The sequence below is a fragment of the Rhea pennata genome, chromosome 13 (genome assembly GCF_028389875.1).
Source record: "Rhea pennata isolate bPtePen1 chromosome 13, bPtePen1.pri, whole genome shotgun sequence".
Taxonomy (NCBI): Eukaryota; Metazoa; Chordata; class Aves; order Rheiformes; family Rheidae; genus Rhea; species Rhea pennata.
Window position 1 is genome coordinate 4379440 of NC_084675.1, and position 25978 is coordinate 4405417.

The following is a 25978-nucleotide window of genomic DNA, read 5'->3' on the forward strand; positions in this document are numbered from 1 at the left end:
ATTTCCACCTCCGTATAAAACAGAGGGAGTTTGCAAAGGCTTTTGTTTTCAGGGGAGGAAGCCGGTTAGATACGTTTCTCACCGCTGTACATTTGGTCGGGTCGATGTATTGCTGAGGTTGCCTGCTGCCTGTTTTAACATGCTGCTTTAACTTGGCTTTTCAACTGTCGTGGTAGTTCTAGTGTAGCCAGTAAAAATACTGAGTAATTATTTATACCCCTGAGAAATCCCTTATGCTCAAGCTTTCTAGAAGTGAGCCACAAGGGACGAGCCACGTTTATTGGCGTAAGAAGGCTAGCAGATGTGGGCCGTAACATGCCACCTTCCTGCTGGGGGACAAAGAATTACAAATTGCAGATTAAAGATGGAATTACAAAGTAAAGCCAAGAAACAGCCCGTGTGGTGAAACACCTCCTCCACCACCACCACCACCAGGAAGGATTAGGCACACTGAGGACTACAGGCTTGAGCACCGGGTGCCTGGTCCCCTTTGGCAGGAGCAGACATAGTCAAGCAAAGTTTTCCCAATGCCCAAACACATCAAGGCTGGAGCTTTCCGTTCCCATCCGCTGCAGGCTGCCGGTGGCTGCCGCACGGTGCATCTCAGGCGCCTTCGACCGAGTTCGTCAGGAGCCACCATGGCCCTGAGCCTCCGCTGAGCCTGGACTTCAGGGTCACACCGCTTTGTGGCTGGCTTGTTTTTGCTGGGCCCTAATGTTTAAACTGAATAGTACATTTATTACCACAAAATAACACCAAGGATTTTTTTCTAAAACACAAATTTCCTGGCTTTTTCAGCTGAAAGATGCATTGGTCAGTTTATTAGCTTTGAAAACTACCAGTTCCTTTGAGACTTGAATAAGAGTTACCGTAATACTGGATAACTTGGGTATTAACGCCAAGTTGTAAATGCTGTTTGCTGTGTTGGGCCAGCTCTCGAAAAGAATGAATGTTTTAGCCTGAAACTGTTCTGTGGTCTCATAAAAAAAACACAGTTCCTCTGGTTTGCCAGTTTTCTATTTCTTTGCCATTAAAGGCATGATTTCGTTCTGCCTGTTGCTTGTCCTCTGGTTAGACTTTGCCTTCCTGGCAAAATGTTCAGTGGGCTATAAAAGTGCAACTGAAGCTTGGAAGCTCGTCCAGTGTAATGCCCCCAAATGCACACCTCGCCGCCAGCAGTAACTTTGCACGTTCGTGGCCCCTTTCAGGGAGACCTGTTGAACTGCCTTTCATTCCCAGCTCTCATCCAGCCACTGTTTTACTGGGAAAATTCCCCCTGCGCTGGTGCTGATCTGGCACCGGCAGCGAAACCATCTCGTTTGCCCGCTGGAGGTAGCCAGTGATCAAATCCCCGGCGCGGCTGCCTTCCTCTGCAGGGGGCTGCAGCAGTTTGCAGATGCAACCTAGTTCGTAAGGGTGGCTCCTGCAGTTGTGGCACCAGCCTCTTCACTTCCCATGAGACCAAGCTGTGGAAACTCACCTGCGGGATGAATACCTTAAATAAATCGTACTTTCACCTCCCGACAACCAGTGTTTCCCTGGCTGGCAGTGCTGCTGAGCGCATGCATGCTGGCTTACTCGGGATTCCCCTCTTTTTTTCCAGCCTGCTGTGGCATAGCTGTAAAATCCCACAGAACCTCCAGCAGCAATTCCAAGAAATGAATGCGAGCGACAAAAGTTGGGCAAGGAAACAAGATCTGTTCTGCTTCATTTGCACAATGTTCATGAAAGCTGCCTGCTCTAGTCCTCCTAAGCAAGCTCCTGTAAATCAGTACGTTAATAGGTCGTCTGAGCCAAAATTTGTACGGGTGTCCACATGAAGCAGAAGTAGCCTGTTCAGTGGTGAAATAAAGCACATAATTTCAACTATCACAATCTGCAACTGTCTGACAGCTCCTTAGGGGTCTTCAGAAGTATATGACATGCAATAATCTGACTTACAAGATATATAGTAATTGCTCTGTGGACCTTTTAAGTAGTGTGGACTGGTCTGGCCAGGATGTGAGTGGATTTAATCCTGTACTCAAAGACAGAAAGTGTTCTGGCCAAAAAAGTGAACGTGGCCAAAAAAAGCAAATGCCAAACAACCAAGGGGGTTCCCAAGACTAAAAGAATTTCATGAAATAATTTCATTCCAGATAATTTTTAAGAGACGTCTCCTTTTCAAAAGACAGTACCCTTCTCTTCATTTAAGAAGTGAAGGTCCCCAACGAACATGCTCTGACATATCACAGTTCCTTAAGCCAAGCACAAAGTGGAAGCAGTAGGCTTGTGCTGTAGCTTGCACAATAAAAGGTACCCGAGTTTAGACTTGCACAGTCACTTCTGCCATGCCCACTAGCACATTTATTTAAAACACATTGTCCTTGACTACAAGCACTTACCAGCACAATAAAAGCAAAAAAAACCCCAAAACAAAACAAAAACAAACAAACAAACAAAAAAACCCACGATTCTCTTTTGTTTATTGTTTCTTGTAGGTAAACATTAAATCCTTGCTTCTATTTGGGCTACAAAAGTTTCCAACCATTCCTGGTGTGTCCTAGTAAGTCTCAGCAGCTTGTTTGGAAAAGACAAAAACTGGGGTTCACCATTAGGAAGGAAACCAGAGGAGGCTGAGGAGCCCCTAAGGACAGAAAGCAAATTTCTGACAAGGAGTTCTTGCTGATGCTGTGGGGTTTTATTGAATGTCACATCTTAGTGGCAACCAGAGGTTCGAAGAGAACCTGCTCTCTTTGAATTGAGCAGGTTAGGAAGTTGCTTGCTGCTTCTCAGATGGATGGATCTACTTCGGTCACTGGTGCTGCAGGCACCAGGCTTCCACCAGGCAAGGGAGAGGACACCAAAAGGCTAACGCAGGACTGAAAACAAGCAAAGTGGCAAGCAACTTGAAATAGCCACCTAACTCGCCAAGGTTACCTCCAGGGTGGACTGCACATGCAGCAGTGGAAACAGTGGTGAAGGTGTTTAGTGTCTTTCCTAACGAAGCTGCATCACTCTCATGGGAGCAGCGTGATGTGCAGAAGGCTTTTTAGAAGACTATTCTTTACTTCCAGGCCCTGTCATATGCTGTAGGTCAAGGTGACATACGCATTCATACGCACAGATGAATCCCAGACCTAACAAAGCTGCTATCTACTGACTCTCTGGTGTTTTGGAACAGTAATTCATATTTGTCTCCCTGGTTACAGAGAACTCAATGAGAACCGACTTGGATTAGCACTGTGCAGTCTTGCCCTGAGGACTTTTAGTTGTTGATGAGTAAACCACTATCTCCATTAGTGAGGCTTTTTTTGCTTTAACATCCCTGTAGGGCAGAACATAGGGTATTTTCTAAGTACCGATTATGAGAAAACACCTTCCCTTTCCAGTCAGAGCAGGCAATTTGCTCATCCCTGTAGGGTAAGAAAGCCAGCTATTTAAAACGCAGTAATCCTAGCTCCCCTGATGTCAGCACAGGCTGCCACCCTCCTCGGGGCTCCGCAGGACAGGGAGATTAGGCCACAGTAACACAATACAGGAGCCATCTGCACGATTGCTGCGACTTTGACTCTAGCAGAGGGAAGAGCAGCATTGCAGGCAACATCAATCCCACCGCCTGCATTCTCAGCACACTCTCATGTCCCTTGCTTTTTTCTTCTTTTTTTTTTTTTTTTTTTTTTAAGAAAGAAACAAATAAAACCCCCCAAAATCACATCCTTTGGCCTTTGCTCTCCACTCCATTTGTTTCTGATGTAGGAATTCTCAGGCTGGCCCAAAATGCTATTTTTAGGAAGGCGAGCACTGATCATTTATTGATTTATTTTCTAGCAAAGGCCAGTTGCCGGGGAGGAACAGCACAATCCTGTAAGCCCACAGCACCCTCATTTAATAAAAGACAGTGAATTATATTAAGTCAGGGGGCCAGGCAGGTTACCAAGCAACTCAGGCAGACAGCAAAGGCCTCTCTCTTCCAACTGAAGTGCGCCAAGATGCTTTTTAGCTCTCAGTTCCGTATGGAAACCAGACTGGAGGAGCATAAGGGGGTAAGGGGAGTATCAATTACTTGCTCCTCTCCCCTAGGGAGTACCAAGGACACAGAAACCAGCATTGGAGCGTATTATCCACACTAAGTTATGTCCATACAGCATATAACAACTGCCACCTTATTAGAGCAATACTGCCAAAGCAGAGCTGCTGCCACCTTGCCTCGTCCCACAGAGATCCCTGGGGGCCCTGCTGCTCATCTGGCCAGCAGAGTCGAACTCTGCACACTGCACCTCTCTGTCCCTGCAAATTCTAGAGGGCCTCGAGTCTCAGCCGTCCCAAGAGCAGATGGAGGATTTGAACTTCTAACAGTTTGAGCCAGACTCTTTCAAAGGTGCACACTGAAGATATGAGTAACAACATTTCAGTTAGATACTTGGAGGAAAAAAACCCACCCCAACCCACAATTCTCCACAGTAAAGGTGGTCAAACACTGAACCACTGGTCTCAAAGGGACAGTGGAATCCCCATCCCAGAAGACTGTCAAAGCTTTCCTGGACAAGACCCTAAGCAAGCTGATCTAACCTCAAATTTGACCAAGCTTTATGGGGTCAGACCACAGACCTTCAAATGTCCCCTCCAATCTAAATGATGCTATGACTTACTAGACTAGGCCATGATTTGGGACTTTTCCAGATAAGAGAAGACATGAAGTAACAAGATCTAAGGTCTCCTAGGAGATAACACTCTTGGCAAAATAACTTTGTTCCCTAAGCATGGTTTGGCCTCACAAAAGAGAAAGGGCGCTTTGGTAGTGTCTACAGAAAGGTTCTCCATCCTAAAGGGGAGAGGAAGGAGTGTGGAAAACACACCCTTTGAGTGTTATGCCCCTAGCAAGAAGAGAGAGGTGGGATTGAGTGAGCACATCACACCACATCCTGGTATTTGCTAGGAAATTGATGAAGAACAGTTTGTTAGATCTTCTGTTGGTCAGAGAGTCAGAGGTAAAAACCAAACATGCTGAAAGTAAGGCTGAAATCATTTTATTGAAAAATATTTCATATAGTACAGTCACTGATGAAAATTTTCTAGTGAGATACAACACTGCAGACAAGTTCCTTGTACGTCTCCCTGAACAACTTGTGAGGGTCATTTGCAAACAGCCACTGTCTCCACACACACACAGCTTTCCAGAGACATTTGTAGCATGCTGTCATGCCAGTGAGTTTTAGTGCACCACAGGGAACAGAGGCTGTCTCTACACTGAATAACATTGATCATGGTTCTTATTTTTTCCTGTGAGAGGTACAGAAGGTCCCACAGGTCCGTTGAGGTTTGCACCATTAAGCACCATTCCCACCCACCCCAGCTCATTCAAAACATTGATTGACTGAAAACCCGTAACAAAGTGCTTTGCCAATAAAAATCTTAAATTCATGAACAGGATTCTTGAAAAATCATGCAAGATCAGGGATCCATACTACAACATACTGCTTTTTCCTGCAATACTCCGTGCAGCAGAAGTCCCACACAATCCATGACCAGAATTTCAAGGTAAGCCAGCAGCTCCCTTTAATTCTGCTGTCTTTAGAGTAGCTGCTGAGAACGCAGCCACAGCAGTTTTAGGAGTTAGAAAGCAATTTGCTGTAAGCTGGCAAATTGGATGTTTGTAAGTCAGTACCATCACTTTTGAAGACTCTTCAGAAAGAGAAAACAAATCATCATATGAATCACTTGAATAAAGAAAACTCTACGTATAACATGTTGCTGGTGCCATCAGTAAGCACAGTTTAGACTGTGCTTCTTTGCCAGTTTTTATTTGGAGTATCACTTCATGTGCTAAAAATTTACCTGCAGCATCTTTCAGTGAATTCTTTTCTAATAAAAATATACATACAGCTGAGCCAGAGGAGCAAATACTACTACACTGGCTTACTTTGAGATCCTGACAGACACAGGGTTGCCAAATGAATATCAGTTTTTCCCCAATTTATTTTCAGTAGCCTGGAAGGTGTTACATAGAAGAGCAATCACTATCTTGCTCCTCATTTTTGCAGCACAAGATTCAAGGCCCCTGATGCCTTCATGCACAGTCATGCAGGATAGGAGCTGAATCCCCTAGGGTTCAAGGTATCACCATGTGCAAAGCCCACTCTGTTTATTTGGTGACTTATTCTTCCAAATATTCAGCAAGAACTTTTAGTAACTCTCTGCACAATCTTGGTGAATACCAAGGAGTGAGGGCTTCACATTTGAGGGTGTACATATCAGAGACTTGCTTCTCTAAGAAAACAGTAGTAACTCTCTTAGACACTGTTAGCATATGGGGTGGTGCTTTTTTCATTAGGGGGGATTTTTATTTGCTTTCTTTAACAGAGAGCTGGCAACAGCAAGAGCCCCTCCTTGCACAAAGCGTACAAAGTTGTCCCCAGCTAAGGGTCCTAGAGCATAAAGCCCTTTCTTCTGAGTGCATTCATAGGTGAATGGATCAACATCTATGGGATTCCTCTTGGGATTGACTGGTTGGTTGCCGTCCACTGCCAAGTCAATGCCGTTATTTGGCAGAAATGAAAGGTTGGGGTTTGAACCAGTGAGAACAAGAGCCATGGAAATTTTATAAACCTTTTGGTAGCCATTCTTGTCTTGAAGGATACATTTCTTGTCCTTGCCAAAGGATAGCACATGATGTTCAGGAAGGCTAACGTAACAGTCATAGGGCCCAGAACAAGCAGCCGACTGTTCTTTCATCATCTGATGGACTTTGTGGTATTCAGGGTACATCACTTTGGGGAGCTGGTTAAAGATAAGACCTGGATCATTGACTGTTCTCCGAAAAGCATGGATTACCGGAATGCTGCAGTGGTGAGCAAAAAGAATCGCATCAGCAGCTGTCAGACCAGCACCCACAATCAAAACTGGATCTGACATGATGCCAATGCTGTTGTTCTTCACTGCTTCCTCCAGGGCAGAGAGCTGGTGATGGACATAGGAGAGGTTCTCTCCCTTGACCCCAAGCCAAGTGGGACTATCATATGTTCCTGTAGCTAGGACCACATTCTCTGCATAGATGGAGAAGGGTTCCTGATCACCTTTCACAGTTTTGAAAAATCCATCTACCTTAAAGACCTCCGTATTTTCCTCAGTCAAGTTCCAGAGTGAGTCACTTCTCTCCTGCAGATCTTTCTGTGCATGGTTGGAGATGCTCTCTGCACTCACTTTCCTCACAGAGGTCACAACAGTCCCGCATCTGAAGTTCTTCTGCAGTCCTTTCTTCATCACGTAATGTTGGTAATATTGAGCAATGTCTTCCGCTGTGGCTCTATTGTTTCTAAGGCCTCTGTAATACATTACAAACAAAGGTTAAGTAAGAGCTTAGAATCTCTCCCTCTTCCACTGAGTGTATCCTAGAGTCTTCTATCCTGGCACTAACAAAGGAGATTTCTCATCTAGTTTTCTTGTCTTATTCTTGGTCTATAGAGGTAACAGTTAGGTTTGCAGGTTGCTGGATCAAGACAACATGTCTAACATGAATCCCTTCCCTAAGAACATAGTAATTCATTTATACCTTCCTCTTACATGTCTCACTTTTATTCCATTTTTATCTCATGGACTTTTTTAGATTTCAAGTGTCTAACATCTCAGAAGCATCTGAGAGATTCCACAGTACCTGTGGTGATTATACTTGTCGTTGAAGACAGCAGCAATGAACACACAGACTACTACAGCCTCTCCAAGCATTTTCAGAAGAACTGAGCTATTCCCAATGAGTGCTTGAAAAGTGGATGCAATGCAACCAATACTCCAACTTTATCTGGAGTCACCGCACGCAGAATGGATTTTTGCTGGAGGTCCCTTCCTCTCACTAGAACCATCCGTTAGAGCTGCATCAAAGGAGCGCACTCCAGGTTCCTAAATAACCTTTAGATGTTTGCAAATAAACAATCACACCATAGACACCTCACCTTCTCTTTTGCCTCAGCCAGTCTTTGAACTGGAGGTCTGGGAGTCCCATCCATTCCCCTCTGCTCAGCGTAACCACAGACCCTTCAATAGACTGGAATAAGAAATACAGCTACATTAAGTAACTGAAAATCATTTAAGAATAAGAAAAATGAAATGCTGTTTTGCCACATTCCAATATATCACACGTATCATGAAGTCAGTGATTTCATCTGATTCACTGGTGTGGATGATATCAAAAGGGAAAAAAAGGAATATTTTCATATTTATGAAAATAACCTTTACCACTTTACCACCCTTTTTTTGAGCATCTTTCAGCTCTCTGGTTAGGACATTTGTCTATCTTTCAATATGCAGACCTAAGTAGTTAGGCTTCAATTCACATACATGCCAGGCACCTCCTGGAGGGTTTCTGCCAAGGACCAAGTGAGGGATGGCTCTGTTGGTCTCATGCCGCCAAGTGAGGACAGATTCTGCTGTTCCACCAAAGTCCGTGTCTGGACGCAGAAGAGTATCGAACAGAAGAGCCATTGGGCTGTGGGATCGTCCCTCCAAGCCTTCAGACAGGTACTCCAAATCCTAAAAGGAGACAGAGCAAATGCTCAAAACACATGTCGTACCATGCAGGCTACCTGAAACTGCTGTGCTTCCAATTAGTGCTTCTGAAATTCGTCTGTTGGCACATAGCCCCTATACTGCTTGAGAATTACCTCGAGGATCTCAGCAGCAATGCTGGCACTTCATACAAGTGAAATTTGGAAAACTAAGTAGTCTTTTGTTTAAGGCTTGTTCTACCCATGCACTTTGAAAATCCAAATGAGGTTATCATTTTTAAAATACCCCGGAGATACTTCACTATGAGGACATAATGAAAGTTTTTTTCTGCTACAAAAAAATAAAAAGAAGAAGAAAAAAGAAAAAAAGTTTTTTTAGCTGCTTTTTACAATACAAACCTGGTCCAAAATGGAGACATCTGGTGCCTCTTCCAGTTTCCTCTGCAGAATGGGATGAGGATGAAGAGAGTCTCTTTTGAAGTAAGGGATATAGCCTGACAGCAGATAGGACAGACAGATTCCTGAAGGTCCATTCCCTAAACAGACAGATGGAAAAGAAGATCTTATACTTCTGTAGATGGAGCAGCCTTTGGATAAGTATTTTGAATAACCAGACCAATTCAAAGAATAAGACATCAGTGCAGATACAGGAGACTTTCTATTGCCAGAGTACCCACTGACCTGTTGGATGGAGCTGGGGAAGGAATTTATTCTTGTTTTTCCCCTTCTATTCCTCAGTTATGTCTATTTGCATTGTAAGCTCCTCAGAATTTGCTGAAAAGCCATTGGCTTTAACAAGCCAGAGGTTAACCTCACTTGAAGCTTGACGTCACTAGCTTGATGATTAATTACCTAATTGCTCACTAACTTCTTGCTTTTGGCTTTGAAGACAGTCCTCCTCCTCCCCATCTGTCTCACTGCCATCGTTTCTTTCCTTTTATTTGTTGGGAGGAGACAGTTGTGATCAGTTTAAAAGGTTCAAAACTTGTAACATGCTGACTGGGGGCCTCAGCTCTGCTGGACACACATCACATCTGTACAGTGCAGTCCATTGGGTACGGGATGCAGAGCAAATCTAGAGAAGAGAGTGACCAAAGACAATAGGGAACAGCTCTGCTCTCTGTATACTTTTAAGAAGTAATCCCATAAAAGGGCTCTCTAGCAATACTGTCTTTCACTGGTGGCTCTGGAGGGCCTTGGAACTAGCCCTACAGTGGTTTGCAAGCAGTGAGTTATGAAAAGAAGTCGCTCTGCCATGCCAAGACAATCCGTCAGAATATAGCACTTTGAACAAATTGCTGGACGGCTAAACTTGCCCAGCTGACCACCCAACAGTCAGCCAAAAGACTTGATATATGTGACTCCAAAGCCCAGTGAGAGTAGCCTGTGGAAAATTTTCACATGGCTGCTCTCCAGTATGCTTAACATTTTAAAGCATCCGCATAACTAGCTGTCAGCCTCTCTGGCCCAGCACTTTGTTGCTCACTAGTATGTGACTAACCAAAATTACATAATGCAGTGACGATACAGGGCAGGAGAGTCAAAGTGACACAGCTGCTGTGTTGACACAGCGCCCGTGCTGTGTGCTGCAGCCGCTGCAGCAAAGGCCACTTCTCGGGCATTCGAGATAGAAGTTTGGGCTAGAAAATTCACAGTGAGTTGAGCTATGCTAAGGGCAGCCACCCTCCGCACCTGGAACCACAATCAGCTTGACTCTGGTTGAGGATAGGTGGCTGCTGGTCAGTGCTTGGAATATGTGACTTGCAGGAAGGTTACCAAAACTGAGCAGCAGCAGAAATTAAAAGCAAACTTCACAGCAGCCATGGTAGAATATAGTATGGTCTCAATTTGCTCATTTGCTTCAGGATATACAAGGAAGTTTGAATTAAATTCACAACACGGAGAGGATTTACCCTTCAAGCTACAGCTAAGATCTCCCGAAATTAGGCCTGGGGAAGCAGCTGGAACCTGCTGGACATATCCAGGTGCAAACAACTGAGCCGCTTCAGTTCTGCACAGCCTGCCCCCGGCATGCATCTTCACACTGGTGCTCCAGAGGTTTTAGTGACATCTCCACACAGTGTCCCTCTAGAGGCACATCTGCGATCTACCAAAACAGCATCTCTGCCTGCTGCAAAAGGCTTCCACAACCGAGCAGCACAAAGTTACCCTCAGAATTCAACCTGTGGGTAGCAGTGTCCCCATGAAACTTACTGTCAGCAAGGATTAGGTGTGATTCATGTGCTGCACAAACTTTGGATTAGCTCAGGGGCTACCGATGACCTGGCAGATGCAGCAGGAAGCCAGCTTTACGAGGTATTTAAGCACATGCTCAGAGGGAAAGAGTGAAATGCCTGTGCTCCAGCACAGCTTGTCATCAGTCGCAGAGGGGAAGGTACTGCCATCACCACTCATTCTTGCTCCAAGAATCACTTCATATACAAAGCACAAGGGACACAGGCTAGTTAATGCATTAATTTCTAAAATGGTGAATAGTAAGAAGCTAAGGCTTTTTACCAAAGCTATTAACCTCTGTATAAAAGCAGTATAGCTGATCTGCACAGGTCAAGAGATCTCTGAAGTATTTAAAGGATCTATAGAAAACTCCCAGAAACTTCAACAGCCTCTGGATCACTTCCCAAACCACACGTGAGGGAGAAAGATCACACACGCCAATTCAAGCACTACGGAAAGTTAATCAACTTGTTTAGTGATTTTCTCACTGAAATAGTTTCAAATCCTTTTACGCACTCAACAGGGGAAAAAAGCTGGCCCCTCAGACCTGATGTCCAGAAGGTTACCATTTTTGTTAGTGAAAAGTAGGCATGAGTTTTAGTTTATCAAACACCTGCTTCTCTACTTGCCACCACTCCCTTTGTATCAGCACAAGAGAAAGTCTGGCTATCAGCAAAAGGGGGCAGGACAATTCTGGTCTTAAGAAGATGTGGAACAAAAAAAGACAGCAAGTCCAAAGCAAAACGGCACCAGAGGACACGACTATGCCAGCAAAAGAAAACTTACCTATAATCACTACAGGAAGCAGCTTAAATCCACTCTTGTTTTGGTGTTTGTTCAATACTGGATACATATTCCTGTCTGAAAGCATTTTCGTCCTGGAGTCTACCTGTTAAAACAGAGAAATTTGAGATTATTGTCTTTTCTGACAAAAAGCATGATTTGCTATAGCCCACAGAACACGGCTGATTCAGAGCATTATCCTTGTATCACTTTACCGTTGCACATTCATGACAGGCCCACTACTTTTTTTTTTCTTAGAAGTTGAAGGTTGATTCCCTGATAATATCAAAAAAAAAAAAAGGGGGGGGGGGGAATGACCCTTATCTCTCTCTTCCACACATGAATTTCTGTCCACGTAGAATAGCTGGCAACTTCAGTAACTAACCATGAACCCTCTAATAACTGATATGCTGCAGCTTGTTAATGAAAGCTTCACTTTTGCTCATCCTGAGTAGAACAATGTTATTGTCATATAATTATCATGAACTTTTGTGTGACTGGAGGTCTTGCAAACACCCCTTCCTGAATGCTTCATAGTTTTTAAAGTAACTTGTGCATTCACTGAGAAGTACAGCAAGCATCACCTAAATCTTCTGCCCAAAGGATGGAAATGTTTGGGTTGCATTTTCAAATATATGCCATCAAATTGCTAAAGGTTTTTGAGAAATGAAGGGCTAGTTCACTTCCTGAACCTAGGGATGCCTTGTTTGCTTTCCAAAAAATGCAGAGTTTGGGTTTGAATTAGTAAATGACAACAAATTTTTATTAAAAAGGAAAAAAAAAAATCTTGGAGACTTAGGTGTCATTGGGAAAGTGGAATCTACATACCTCATCTGATTTTGTTGTGCACAAACCCTAATTCAATGAACAGTCAATCAAAATTTCTTGCTCTTCCTGCAGGAACTACAGCACCTTGAATAAGCACTTTTTTATTTTTCCAGGGAATTCAACTATGCCATCATTGCTGCTAATCCAGAGAAGTCAGTGTTATTTTACCACAGTAAAAGCAATTTTCTCAAAATTCAACATAAACTTCAAGTTATTCTACACAAAACAGTCTTTTTCTGAAAACATTGCATTTGTCTCGAAAAACCAAGTCCAAACCCACTGAATGGCATTACTCTGTTCAGCAGGGCATGTTCTCCTCATCCTTTCAAAGTGCAGAAAGATCGTAGGCAAGCACATTGCGCCCTCACAGGTTTGCCACACCTCTGCCTTTGACACAAGTATTGCAGTGAACTTCAATCTGCTAGTGCAAAGTTCTCCTTATAATCTGACTTCTACAACACCAACAGGCACTGGTGATCAAATAAGCAGTCAGAAAACCCCAGCTGAGTTCAGATTTGCAGAATTTCAGGCTTTAGAAGGGGTCATGTGAGCGAGTTTGCCTGAAAGGACATGTTTGTATGCCTTGAGATACGGCCATCTCTGGCCTAGACTGTGGTAGCTGTTCTAAGAGGCTTGGATTCACCCAAGCAGAGAGACACACCATAAGGCCTCTGTGTGGAACTCGAAACTAGCAGCTTTGTCTGAAGTTTGGTACCACCATTTAACACTCATTCATCACCTACTACCACTTAACTAAGCATTAGACTAAGGTATTCTCTCATGTCTTATCTGAGACGACAAGAGCCACATAGAAAACAAGGGTTAAGAAACAGTCATGCTTTTTAATTTAAGCCATTTTAGGCATCTAGCTTTAAAGAGAGCAGGGTCCCAAGGAACTGTGCAGGAACTGTTGGTTCACAGCTCAGCTATGACCCAGAGGACCAAAGGCAGCTCCATACATACAAATTTATCACCAAATACTTCTTCATGTTATGCCCACATTGAGGCACTGATTTGCCCCGTGAGGTGTATTTAACCTAACCACTGCAGCTACCCACGTATTTCCTCAGCCTTTTGGGTAGATCCTGCCACATAAGCCAAACCCCACACTACCACAGGTGGGTAGTTGTTTAAATTTATCCCCAAATACTTTTCCACCACAATATTTCACTGGTGCAATTGGAAGAGTTCAGCACTAGGAACTGGGATGGCCTGAGAGACCAGAGAAACAGCACACAAGTCTGATCAGGATGATATTCACTCAGACCAGCCTGGATCGCAACACATACTAACACTGAAGGTTAGTAAAGGTTTCTTCTCCATGGTAACCATTCCCTCCTCCATCTGTACTACACAAGCCAAGTTCTTATTAATGTTTCTTAATACCGAGTGTACACCTTTTATCTCTGTGAAAATACTGGGAATCTTAAAATGTGAAGCAAGATCCCTGGAAGGGAGCAGTGCAGGTTTCTACTCTGTAGCAGTCTGCAGCAGCATGCACAGAAAGACTGTATGCGCTCTGTAGACAGTGGTAACCCAGCAACATCCATGGGATTTTTCCTGGGAGCAAGGACTGCTGAACCAACCCAGTACGGCACATGGCAACCATCTGGGGGAGCAGAAAAGCCCGTATATAAATAATGACTAGCCTGCAAATCCATTTGCAAGACTTGGGCACAAAATCACACTGTTCTGTGCCAGAGTTTGTACAGGGGAACCAGAAGGGGACAAAAATAGGCACAAGACAGTAAAATTCAGCCTTGCATTCCTATCTGCTTCAAAGAGAGCTTTCCTTGGCTCTTAGCCATTGCATTGTCACCCAACCCACCGCAAACAGTGCAAAGCAGCAGCCTCTGTGATAACCCTCTCCTCATTTCACCCTGCACCTCCATTCGGTACCTTTTGATATGTGAAAAGGAGCATTTGCTGGAATTAGAGCAAACATTAAAGGCTAGAGGAGTACAATTGCTGATCTGGCAAACATTCTTCAATCCACGTACATACATGACCATTTTTAGCTGTACTTTTATCCAAGACCTGAGTTCACAAAACCCCATTAGGTCCATTTTAGTGCTACACACTTTGTTCCCCGAAGTTTTGACACTGGACAATTCTATCAACATAAAATTAACTGTCAAAGCAATTTCTGTTAATCCCAGTATGTCTCTACATACAAGAGAAGTCCCTTCCACATCCTAGACTTGCCATCTTTATAGTTTACATTACAGTTACTAATTGTACTTTTTTTTAAGCAGAAAATGAATCAGATGCTGAACCTGGTTAGAGCTATTCGCAACCTGTGGGCTAAGTGTGTGACTTGCAGTGAGCAAAACCATGCTCAGAGCATCAAGGCAGTTGAATTTCCAGGTCAAATGTTCACTTTTCCTGCCATGAAAAGTAAGGGTGTGGGGGGGTTTGACTCTTGTTTGTTCTGATTTTTAGCAGTCTCAGAATCAAGAGACACCTCAATAGCCCGAACAGCTAATTCACTGTAGCAGATGAATCCCTGTTCTCGCAAAGGCGACCAGAAAGCACACAGGACATCAAAGTTCTCTTCAAATTTATACAGAGCTATTTAACTAACTGCAGCAAGAAAAAGAAAAGCCTGAGCTAAAATACAAGGCTGCCCTTCTCACTTTCCCTCTGAGAAGAGCAGGCTGCCTGGCACACTCATCTAACAAGTTTAATGACCCCGATCATGGCTTTGGCTCCCACTTTAGGCTTCCTGTTTTAAATGGGGGTCTCTCCTCCTCTTCATTTGGGAACATGCTGCAAGTTCCAGAATTCATCTCTTCGCTGCTTCCAAAGCATTTCGCTGCCGATGGAATGTTACATAATTGTTCTGGCTCAAGAAAGCAGCCAGCTTATCATCCTGGGCCAAATTCTGCATTCCTCACAGACACAGCCCCATGCCTAGAGGGCCCATAACTCACGTAACACAGGTCAGCGTGGCCCCTAGCAGTTCCAGACTGCACAACTGAAACAAGTTTTAAGTGAGCAAAAGAAAAAGGCATAAATGTGTGAGACAACAAAATTAGAACATCTTTAATAAGTGAAAGGCCAAATTACATCAGCCACATGCAAATAGCTCTCCCTACAACATCAATGTGACTTCTGCTCAAGTAAGGACTGCTATGCGAGGCCTGTACAGCATGTGGAGAGAGTTCAAAAGAGCAATGCAGTGAGCATACGAGGAACAGAGGAGTCTGAAAGTGCTTCTGTGACACTCAGGATTAAACAAGAACAATAACAGAAATGCAACAGCTTTTTTCAGCTTAATTTCTTCATCCTCTCATTCATTTCAGAAGCAGCTGTTTAAGAGGTTATTTAATTTCATTCACTAGGACTTTAAGAAACTGATGTCCCATCAGCTTTTACACTTTCCTACAAGTTTAAGGAGTTCTTTTCCCCACCTACAGTTTTCACATGTGAGTCCAGTTACCCCACAGACAAAGGATAGGGGAGCAACTCAACTTTGTGGTACATACAGACATAGCATTCTAAAAATCTTCCTGTGATCTTTCAGAAAACAGCATGTTCCAGTATGCCACACAAATAGAGCACTCTACAGTCACTTACAGTTGCCTTACCTTTTTAGCAGCAGATCTGATGAGAAGTACCAAGATCTTTACGAAAATGCCTGTACAGTCAGGAAAAACGGCCAAACTACAAGGCTTGAATCCCGTCTCTGCTCTAAGACAGCTGTTTAAATATAGTAGGCTACCACCTCTAAATGAGGAGAGGTGGAGCTGAAATGAAGGTAGGTGGAGCCAGGAAAATACTTATAAGCATGAGTCAGCAAGAAGATTTCATTTCCCAGCTTGTGAATGAATGATGTAAAGTAACTTTCCTTAGCAATGTTCAGCGGACTATAGAACTAGAGCAAAAGTAGGCTTACAGGACCCGTGCATGGCAGAAGTCCAGCACTGAACTAATCTGTTCTTTTCCACTTGTTACCTTCAGGGCAAATTAAACTCCAGACTTCACAAAATACAATGTTTCCTGCAGTAGAACTGGATTTTTCCTCTTTATTAAAAGGAAAGCTGCTACAATGATAATTGCAGATATGAATAAAAGTGAAAGGACAGCATGGTATACTTGCTTTAAAACCGATAACCCTTTGGCCACAAATGGAAAGGAAATTCATGACCGCTTTAGCTCCTTTGGATAGTAATTTGACTTTTACTTTTATCTCATCATTAAAAACAGCTATGAGGACAGCACACGAGACATGCATGACACTGCCAGAGCAGGGTTGTCTTCTCCCCTCCTGTGTCTTCAGAGGTCCTCAGGCACAGATTGAGGGGAACTGAATTCACACAGGCACTGCTGCATTGTCATGTGAATCAAATTCAAGAGGATTAAATAGCACAGTATGCAAAATCCTTGCTTCCTCAATCTCTTCTGATTTCTAGTTCTTGAGTATTTATTGACATAATACATTCCATATATCAGGCTGAATCTAATATATTATTAGTTGTAATATCCTGCATACAAAGTTAACTTCCTCATCATCATCTTTTGGGAAATCAATGCTGGACACTGACAATCTTCAGTTTTCATAGTGCTGTTTGTCTTTGGTTTGTGTTCAATTCCACTGGAAAAATCAGCAGCCAGCTGCTGACAAGATCAGGATTAGAACTCCCTAACCAGACACATAGGAGAGCTCGCTATAACATGGGATGAGTAAAATCCAGATCCAAACAACAACTTTGAAAGCAAAGCAGAATTGTTTAAGCTCCTCTGGGTCAAAGAAAATAAGTTTAGAGTTTAGATCTTATTTGGAGGTTTCCCAAATGTCAGTGGTTCCTAAAATCAAGAGTCAGATTGCATTTAGCTTGCTCTACACCGTATTAAGACTGGAGCTCTTTGCAGGCATATTCAAAACATATTAAGCTTATATGTGTTAATTAAGTAAATACATGTGGGAGTGTTTACTCAATATATAAGAGCATCTTCTACTCTTGGCCGTCCTACAATAACCTCTTCTATAAGAAAACCTCTTAACATTAATTTTTTCTGGTGTAATCATGGGTTATTTGCCTTAATTTCAAGAAATCTGTCCTTACATAGCATAGTTGCAACGGGTCTGAGAATACAGCATTCAGCTGTATTTATTTTTCTTCAGTAAGACAGTCTTGCAAACTTGTTGCATGCAAATTAAGTGAATGTGACTCTTTCACAAGTAAAATTTACTACAGCATAATAGGATTGTCATTCAAGGGATTTTATTCAACTCAATGGAATAATCCATTTAAACAATTTCCATCGAGTCTGCTAAAATCAAAGTGCTCTTAAATGTAGTAGATTTCCAGCTGAAGTATGCAGTTCAGTTTAAGCAGTAAGTGTTGCATACCTTTATCTCTGAGGCCATGTATTTTGAAAGCAAGATCTCCAGGCAGCCAGGAGGACTGCTGATACTCAGTTAAGATGCATACTTTCAACAATCTGATATCAAAGACAAAAAGGGCCCATGAGAAAGAATCCTGTGCTCTCAAGACCCACATCAAAGCAGCATACTGCATAGTCTATTTTAATTCCACAAGAATCAGATATTCTAATAAATATGAAACCATTGCTTCACTTAAAGCTTCAACTAGCAATGATTCCTCTGGAAATCTGACTCAGTAAATACATATGTCAGACTGAGGTGGTTTGGGTATGGGGGGGTTATTTGTTTTTGTTTTTTTTTTTTTTAGGTCTCTTTCAAGTTGCCTTGGCCTTTATCCTAGGGAGGACTCAGAGCATTCACACAGTCATCCTGATTCTTCGACAGCAGCAAAGGCTTTTACATGCATTAACCAAATACTTACTGCCAGGTAACAGATGTAATCAGTATCACTCAAGACAAATTAACATCCAGAGAAACTATGGCATTTGTGATTTAAGGTGATTTAAAGCTGCCCTGTTACTATGTTTTTCAACTACTTTACCTTCAATACAATTCAGTATTACATGACAAATATTTAAGAAAAAAAAAAGATGTTCAAGTCAATACTTGCCTGTGGCATAGATACAAGAGGAAGCCATATGATGGTTTGGCAGACATTACAAGCAGCAAAATCAGGAATATTTTGTGTGTGCATATCTACAGAAATAAAATTGTCCTCTATGTACAAAATGAGGAAATTGTCTCTTTAATTCCCACTAGGTTTAAGAAAATCAGGATCTCTTTAATATTACCTCTCTGCAAATAAGGTCAAAACCACAAGCTCTACCTTTTTTTGTAGGTAGTATAAATCTTAAGAGGAAGATGTTCAAATACGACAGTATTTGAACTGCCCTTTCTTTGCTTGCACAATAGGAGTATTGAATCTAGCCATTTTGGGGACTTGCTATTGATATCCTAACATGCACACCACACTGGGTACATTTCAATTTTACTCTGATCTGTTTTTCCTTTTGTGAGCCTTCTACAGAAAGAAATAACTCAGTCTAGCATGCTTTGTCTGTCTGCTCAAACTTTCCAGGAGAGGAAGTAATTGCATAATCCATATTTGGCCTGGCAGTCAGCCTTTTGACCTACAAATTTACACGATCCACTTAAATTTTCTTCCTGACTTATTGTAAGTAGTATCATTCAGATTAATAAGGGCTCAAGAAAATAGTTGGTATGTAGGTTTCAGCAAGACTTCATATTATCTCTATTCACAGCTGTCTGTGAAGATGCACTTAACCAACAGTTCCAACTCTTCTGCTACAAACGGACAAAAACATGTTTACCATGGAACAGATTTAAGTTTCTTTGGAGCACTTCAGATTTAAAAAAAAAAAAAAAAAAAAAAAAAAAACAAAAAACTACCAAACCCCTCGTTTATAGGCTCATTGAGGTGTGTTGCAGTATACTCCAACTGGGATCCAAGGAATCCACAGATCTCTGAAGGGTAGGGCACAAGGAAGTAGATTTATCAGACTTAAGAAAATGTCAAAGCAAATGATTTGCAAAGGTTTTTTCTCTGCTCTTTAACTCTTTTCCTTTTAAAAAATATAACAGTAAAACATAGCCTCTGATGGACAGTGTCTAGAAAAGATATGAATCCAAATTAGCAAGAAGACACAAAATGATCTAGTAAAAGCAATATAATACTTACGTATTCCCAAAGAGCTTCTGTTTCTTTAAAAGAAGAAAAAATAAAGTTGTTTATGGAAAAAAGGGGACCAATGACAATGAAAGCTGCCTTCAGACAATGCACAGGATCACTTCTACCTTCGTCTGTACAGGAAGAAATACAGGGCACAAAGGTAGAGGGCTACATTTGCTATTGTATGAATAACCCTTGTACACTACATAGCGGTAGCTAGGCAAATCATTCCCTATCAGTGTGTGGGGAGAATTCAACACATTGCAGTTGGGCTCATGCAACTTGAGAAGGTTTGGCCTTCAGGAAAAAGGGATTGACTTCACCAGCAATCATTCATTTCACCTCCAAGTCATCTCTGCAGCTCACAGTATTGACAGCCCGGGTGCATTTGTTGCCAAGGTCAGTTTGTTTCCCTTTTGGTCAGCCATGACCTGTATCTCAGAACTCAAACAAGCAAATGTTATGTTTTCCCAAGGTAATGCTGCAGAATGTGCCAGAAGGAGCCCTGGCACTGTTCAGGAGGAACACTTTGCACCTGAACTATTCCTTGATGCAAGGAATTTTCTTATTATCAAGTGACTTGACATCTCATGTCACTGAGACATTATACCACCCATGTCCTATTTGTGAAACCTGTCAGACAGCCCCCTCATTCTACTGCCTTCTGATTTGGAGGAACTTCAGGAAGAACACATCTCTGTTGTCAGAAATCATTGTTGCTACCTCTGCTGTTGACAACTCATAGCAGGACACTTATAGTACCTCTCTAGCATCCACCCTTCCCTCTAGTGAGGCTTATGGTGTGCTATCACTCTGCCAAATTGAGTGCTACATTGTTTCACACATTCGAACTTCATGTTCTGCTGGTTTTTAATAATTAGAGGAACACACCCAACATGACTCTCTGTGGGCCAAAACAGCACTTTGATGCTTCAGTGTTTTATTCAATTCCAGTAAAAATAAAAATAAAATCCTGCATGTTTTTTGTCTAAGGAAACTTTATAAATGTGGATCACATAGTCTAACGCAAAACCTCAAGACGAAGCCCTTAGACTTGACCAAATATTTTGATCCCATGTACTCTGCAGTACTTGAAATCCAGCTTCAGAGCACTGGAGCCAGAGGCATCTCCTCCCTTTCATACAGGAAAGCTTCCATTTATGAAACTGTATGTTAGCTTTTCTACTCAAAACTTGCACCTACTGGTTTAATGAAAATAATGGTTTGACATTAATGCTGGAAACTTTTTTGCATTGACCAAATAGAATTCACATTTGGCATCATTAACACAATCATCAACCAATAAACAGAACAAAATAAAACAAAACAAAACAATCAAACATGCTCCCTACCTATGCTCTGGCTCCCTCTGAAGCAGAAAAGACAAGCTGTGGCTACATCACCTGTGCTAGCAGCTGGATCTCTGAAGTACATGACCCGCTGTGCTAAAATGAGTTAAAGGGGCTATAGGGAAGCCCAGGGAGTTGTTAGGCTTGACAGAAGCAGCAGCTCAGGAAACTCTGGAAGTGGGGGACCCAGCTCCTGCTTCGAGTTACACTTATGACTTCCTATATGTGTTTGTGCATTCACATGGCTTCCTTTTAGGAAAAATTTGGCACTGAGCTTGTGTCCTATTTTCCTGTGGCACTACCAAGGCCGTATCTGTCCCAAGTTCATACTTCTCTCCAAGAGGAGAGAAAGAAAAGTTCACTCCACGTACTTATTACTCAAAAAGACACTGACCTCCCTGTCAGATAAATAACTGAAATGGTTTTGTCCTGGCACCTTTGTGAGATGTTTGAGGAAGAAAAAAAATCAAAATCTTGTATTTTGCTGGAATTATTATAAAATTTTGTTGTTCCCCACCCTCAACTCATTACCTTACAATCATCTTCTCACTGGCTGTTCTCACAGGGTGGTCTTTCTTTGCTTTGATTTCAATTTAAGTTCCCAGTCTTCATTGTCCAGAGGCATCAACCACTTCAATTACTGCATCTTTAAAACACTTGCAAAAAAAAAAAAAAAAAAAAAAAAACCTTGGGAAGGCAGCACTGATAATGTTGTTAAGTCAGAATCAATCATACTGTGCAGAAACAGGAAGGCTCTAGCGCACCACTGTCTGCACTCATGTGCTCATACCTTTAGCCACTCTGCAGCAACACTGGCAGAGACACTCCAGTGCATACTAAGAATGCCTTCTTGGGAGATTTCATACATCTTCTCTACCCAGACCCACTAAGGAGCAGTAATGAAGGATATGCTTGCAGAGTGCTAGCTACTTTGCCTAAGCATCCTGAGAAAAACGTTCTTAGCATGTACAAAGTAGCCCACTGTGCTTCAAAACAGCAGTGGACATTTTGCAAAACTAAAGTCACTCCAAGTTCACATGTAAGTATACACACAAAGAACAAGTGCAGAGTGTAGGCACAGCCCCAGGCAGGCAGGCCCCAGTGTCCTCAGATCATAGCATACAGGGGTGAAGAGTCAAATCCAGTGTATTTTGTACTTCCTCGCACATCTGCTGCTCCCTTTCAGAAACTGAGAGGATGCAAAGAGGTGCTCTCCTTTGGCTCAAGGGACTACAGCTATGCTCAGTCATGCTCACATCCCGGAAGCACTGGGCCTTTGCAGATTCACTGCCCTCAAAATGCAACACGCAGAGGAAAGCTCTGTTCACGTGCACTGCACTCAGACCTCATGATCTCACCATTCACGAGGTTTGGGGAAAGAAGTAAACGTGCACTTTCACTTCAAACAAACTGTGGCTATAACCTAGTCAAAGATTAAACTGCAAAGGAAGCTGGTGGAGAATTTTCTGCTTATCTTAAGTTCAATATATTTATAAATATTTACATGAGTTCAGGGTAACAGGATCTACCTGTGAAAACACAGCCTTTATTTTCTACAGTTCTATAGTCAGTGTTTATAGTTATATTTTTTCTTCATGTAGAGGCATTTGGCAACTGATAATTTAGTAACTGCAGTATCACATAACAACCTACTGGCCCCAAAACAGAACATAGTCCCAAATCAAACCTTTATGGCTTCTTGACTGAAATAACCAAATTAAAAGTACCCTTCAAGAAGGAGGTATAGCTTCACTGTGGGCACTGGTAATCTTTTCTGTCCATATTTTCTCAAAGGCAAAAAAAAAATGGATTTTCAAATAAGAATGGGTAATTCAAATCTGTAAAAAGAGTGTGTCATAAAATGAGCTTGCTTAACTCAGTGCCACAGAAGTTCATGAACAAAAGGGTTGCAAAAAGGTTAGGAGGTTCTTGGATTTCTTTCCTTCCCACAGCTTAAACTATTCCTGTAGCTTTAACCTTCCCTTAAAATTGTTATGAAATTTCTTTATTTCCCTATCAAGAAATTGGTAGCATTCCTGAAAGGCTTAGAAATGTGCACAGCTTAGGGCATCTAGAGCTAATATAGCCAACATCACAGATTACTCAAAGAAAAATTAGCATTTCTGCAGCAGAGAACAATAGTCTTTAGTTGTGGGAGATCAGAAAGGGACTGTGAGTTATCCTACAACTGCCTCCCCTCAGGGTTTATTTTCATCTTCCTCTGAAGCTGCTGCTACGAGCTATCTGAAGTAGATGCTGGTCAGATCCTGTTTACTAGAAATGACCTGTGGCATTTTCTTTCTTCTCTAACTCTTTTAAAATCTCTGAAAAATTCTAAGATTTCACCTATACATCCTATTCCTCCAAACAGGGCTTTTGTGCACACTGAAAGGTCAGCTGAAGCAAAATATTCAATATTTTCTTCAATTCCAAATTCCTTCTCACTGTAGCTCCACTTGCTGCAATTCTGACTGTCAGGAGTGAAATTTAAAGTTCATTGGAACAGTTCAGCATAAAACTGGATAAACCAGTATCTTTCCAAGGAGAATCTTATCACTTAGTCACAGTATAACAGTAATACATTAAAGTGTAACAGAAATATTTCATAGGTCAAGGTTTCTCATCTAATTGACAGCTCTGTTTCTAGACTAGTTTAAGGAGGCTGCAACATGAAAGGAGCTGTCATATGTTGTAAAATAGAAAGCCCTATTTTGAAATACAGTCATATTCTGAAGTCATTTTTGTGGTTTAGAAACAAAAAATAACCACTATGAGCTCTTAATGAGATTTGGCATAGTGCATTTGCAGAAAAAAAGAGGTGGGATTTCTGCACCAGAGTAAAGCCATTCAGTAACATAAATTCCCCAATGCATTTGTTTAAGAAATACCTAAAGTGATTTGTATAATTCCTCATTTAGCTGACAAAGTCACCCATTTCTCCACATGCAGTCAAAGACCAAAGCTCAGCATAGATCAATGAGAAATCAAATGTGAGATGCTGCTGTAGTGAGAATCACCCTTCAGTGTATCTATTCAGCATCTAGGAGAATAAGATAAACCCCCCTGAGTATCTGGTTCAATACCAAAGATAGCAATTGCACTAAAAACCTAAAGGTTGTGATGTGAAACAGCTTAAGTTGCTTTGGGGGAGAAATTTCACCAGAAGTGTGCCTACTTTGCTCCCCTCAGCTGTTTTACCAAAAGCTTACTATTCAGATCTACTTTTTTGCTGGAATGCCATTGTCTTTGCTTTTTTAAGTGTGCTTTATTTTTACCTACCAAGCAGCTGTTTTATAGTTATAGCTCTAGCTATAACTATAGATGAGAAACTATAGATTAGCACTATGCCTGTGCCAGTAATAATCCTACGGAGAAAAATAACTTGCTTATTCACGATCCATTCATTTTTTGGCAGCTCTCACACCAGTCGCATGCCCTGCTTTTCCTGTTTGTCTATAGAGAAGCTACCCTAAGCAGGGATGAAAAGGAAGAGGTGTTTTTTGCTCCCTGGGCAATATTTGTCTCTATTGTGAAAATGTTAAGTTTGACTCATCAAGTAAAACCTCTCACAAAGAGCCCAAGGCCAGGAATAGCAAGTGATCCTTTACTTAAAGGCTGAAGCCATGCGGCTGAGCTGTGGCAATGAAGTATCTGACTCTGTTCATCAGTCCAGACTGACACATGCTCAGCAGGGCAGAACAGTGCAGTGCCAAGGTAACCAGAATTACAGGCTATCTCTGATACCAGTTCCCATGGAGTGCCGACCAATGGGTTATCTAAAGCCTTCTCTTGCATCCTGGCCACTCTGAAGGTTAACACTCAAGGCCATTACCAGCAACAACTGTGGGACAGAATTACTCCACCATGTAATGGGAAGCTTATGGCCTCTCTGCTGTCCTGGTTAGCTGCACCTGGATGAGTTGCTGCATGAGGTAGCCAGAGCTCACTGTATCTGCATTGCCTGTAGAGGCACAACCATAATAAGATTGACCAGTCTGATTGACAGGGTCTGTCCAGCCTGGTGTCCTGACCTCAGCACTGGCTGTTAGCAAACACTCACACAGAAGAGAAAAAACAGAACGAGTGTGTGACACTTGTCTGTGCCTTCTCCTGTCTCCAAACTTTTGCAGCTGAAGGAACTTGCTAAAATGTGATGAGGTTTGTGCAGTTAATAGCACCTTCCTTTTGTCTGTTTTGACTTGGGTCCATAGTAGTTTCATGATCGGCCTCTAGTTCTTGCACTGGACAACAGAGTACACAACTTATTCCTCTCCACACCACTCAGTTACATAGACTTCTGTTATATTCCTGAGTTTTCCGACTTGTTCCTAATACAGAATATGTTCCATATATTTTACAAACCTGGTTTGCCTCTTCTAGACCTTTTCCAGATCTCTTATATCCTGACATGACAGAAACAGCACATCATCCAATACCTTAAGGATGGTTGACCCACAGGTTTATGCAGCAGCCTTCTGTTTTGGTCTCCTCCCGTTCCCAGTAACTCCTAGCACTTGATTTACTTTACCAACACTGAGTACCAAGCTGATATTTTCACAGGACTATTTATCATGACCTTAGATCAAGTTCAAGCTAGTCCCTACTGACTGATCTTCCCTGCCTGGACTTATGCCAGAGTGTGACACAACACAAAGGAACTGTGCAAAAGTGTGAACTATGACAGTGCAGAAGCACTGTACAGCTTTCTTTTCAAACCAACTCATAGTCACCCATATGTCCGATAAGAACAGTGGAAGGCTTTGGAGACTTCACGTATAATTATTGTACACGAAGAAACCTCAGCTGAATAACTGAAGAGTAAGTGTATGGGAAGAAACACTCTCACCTTATACCTCAGCAGGGAGGTGGCCTCAGGTAAGCACAGCACCAAAGCACACAGCACTCACATTGCACTCCATCTTCTGGCCTGATCTTAATGTACCCTTATTCTCTCACCTGGAAAAAAGGATACATGAAGAGCTTATGCAAGGTCATTCGTTGGTTTGCCTCAGGAGTGGCTGTTATTTATGCATACTTGAGAGATAAAGCACTTGCACAGCCCATGAGTGTACTGAACCCTGAGCTGATTTCCAGTGGAGAAAATGGGTATTAAGCAGCAGCCAGGTAACACACAGGACTTCCAAGTATTCCCTGCCCTTGTTGCAATGGGAAAATACAGCCAAATCTGTTGAGCCTGGGACAGGCTGTCTTACGAGCCAAA

The 25978-nt window shown here is 42.2% G+C and overlaps 1 protein-coding gene across 5 annotated transcripts; it reads right to left on the minus strand.

The window, feature by feature from the left end:
- Nucleotides 1-4993: 4993 nt before the first annotated feature.
- OSGIN1 (oxidative stress induced growth inhibitor 1) lies at nucleotides 4994-25695 on the minus strand. Of its 5 annotated transcripts, none has more exons than XM_062586677.1 (6): nucleotides 25604-25695; nucleotides 11502-11604; nucleotides 8880-9016; nucleotides 8314-8505; nucleotides 7929-8020; nucleotides 4994-7303 (listed from the first exon to the last, which is right to left on the minus strand). In XM_062586677.1, exons 2-6 carry the CDS (start codon nucleotides 11584-11586, stop codon nucleotides 6310-6312), a joined length of 1500 nt encoding a protein of 499 aa, XP_062442661.1. In that variant the 5' UTR covers nucleotides 11587-11604; nucleotides 25604-25695; the 3' UTR covers nucleotides 4994-6309. The 5 variants fall into 5 exon arrangements, with proteins under 5 accessions (XP_062442661.1, XP_062442660.1, XP_062442662.1 ...); XM_062586676.1 differs by lacking the exon at nucleotides 25604-25695 and adding an exon at nucleotides 15917-16018; XM_062586678.1 differs by lacking the exon at nucleotides 25604-25695 and adding an exon at nucleotides 10695-10912 and having other exon boundaries at nucleotides 11502-11574.
- Nucleotides 25696-25978: the final 283 nt, after the last annotated feature.

Coding starts and splice junctions, on each gene's coding strand:
- OSGIN1 (XM_062586675.1), bottom strand. CDS start 10,517: ATGCATGCCGGGGGCAGGCTGTGCAGAACTGAAGCGGCTCAGTTGTTT. Junction 8,506..8,879: donor ATGTCTCCATTTTGGACCAG/GTTTGTATTGTA, acceptor GTCTCCTTTTAG/GATTTGGAGTACCTGTCTGA. Junction 7,304..7,928: donor TGGCTGAGGCAAAAGAGAAG/GTGAGGTGTCTA, acceptor AATGTATTACAG/AGGCCTTAGAAACAATAGAG.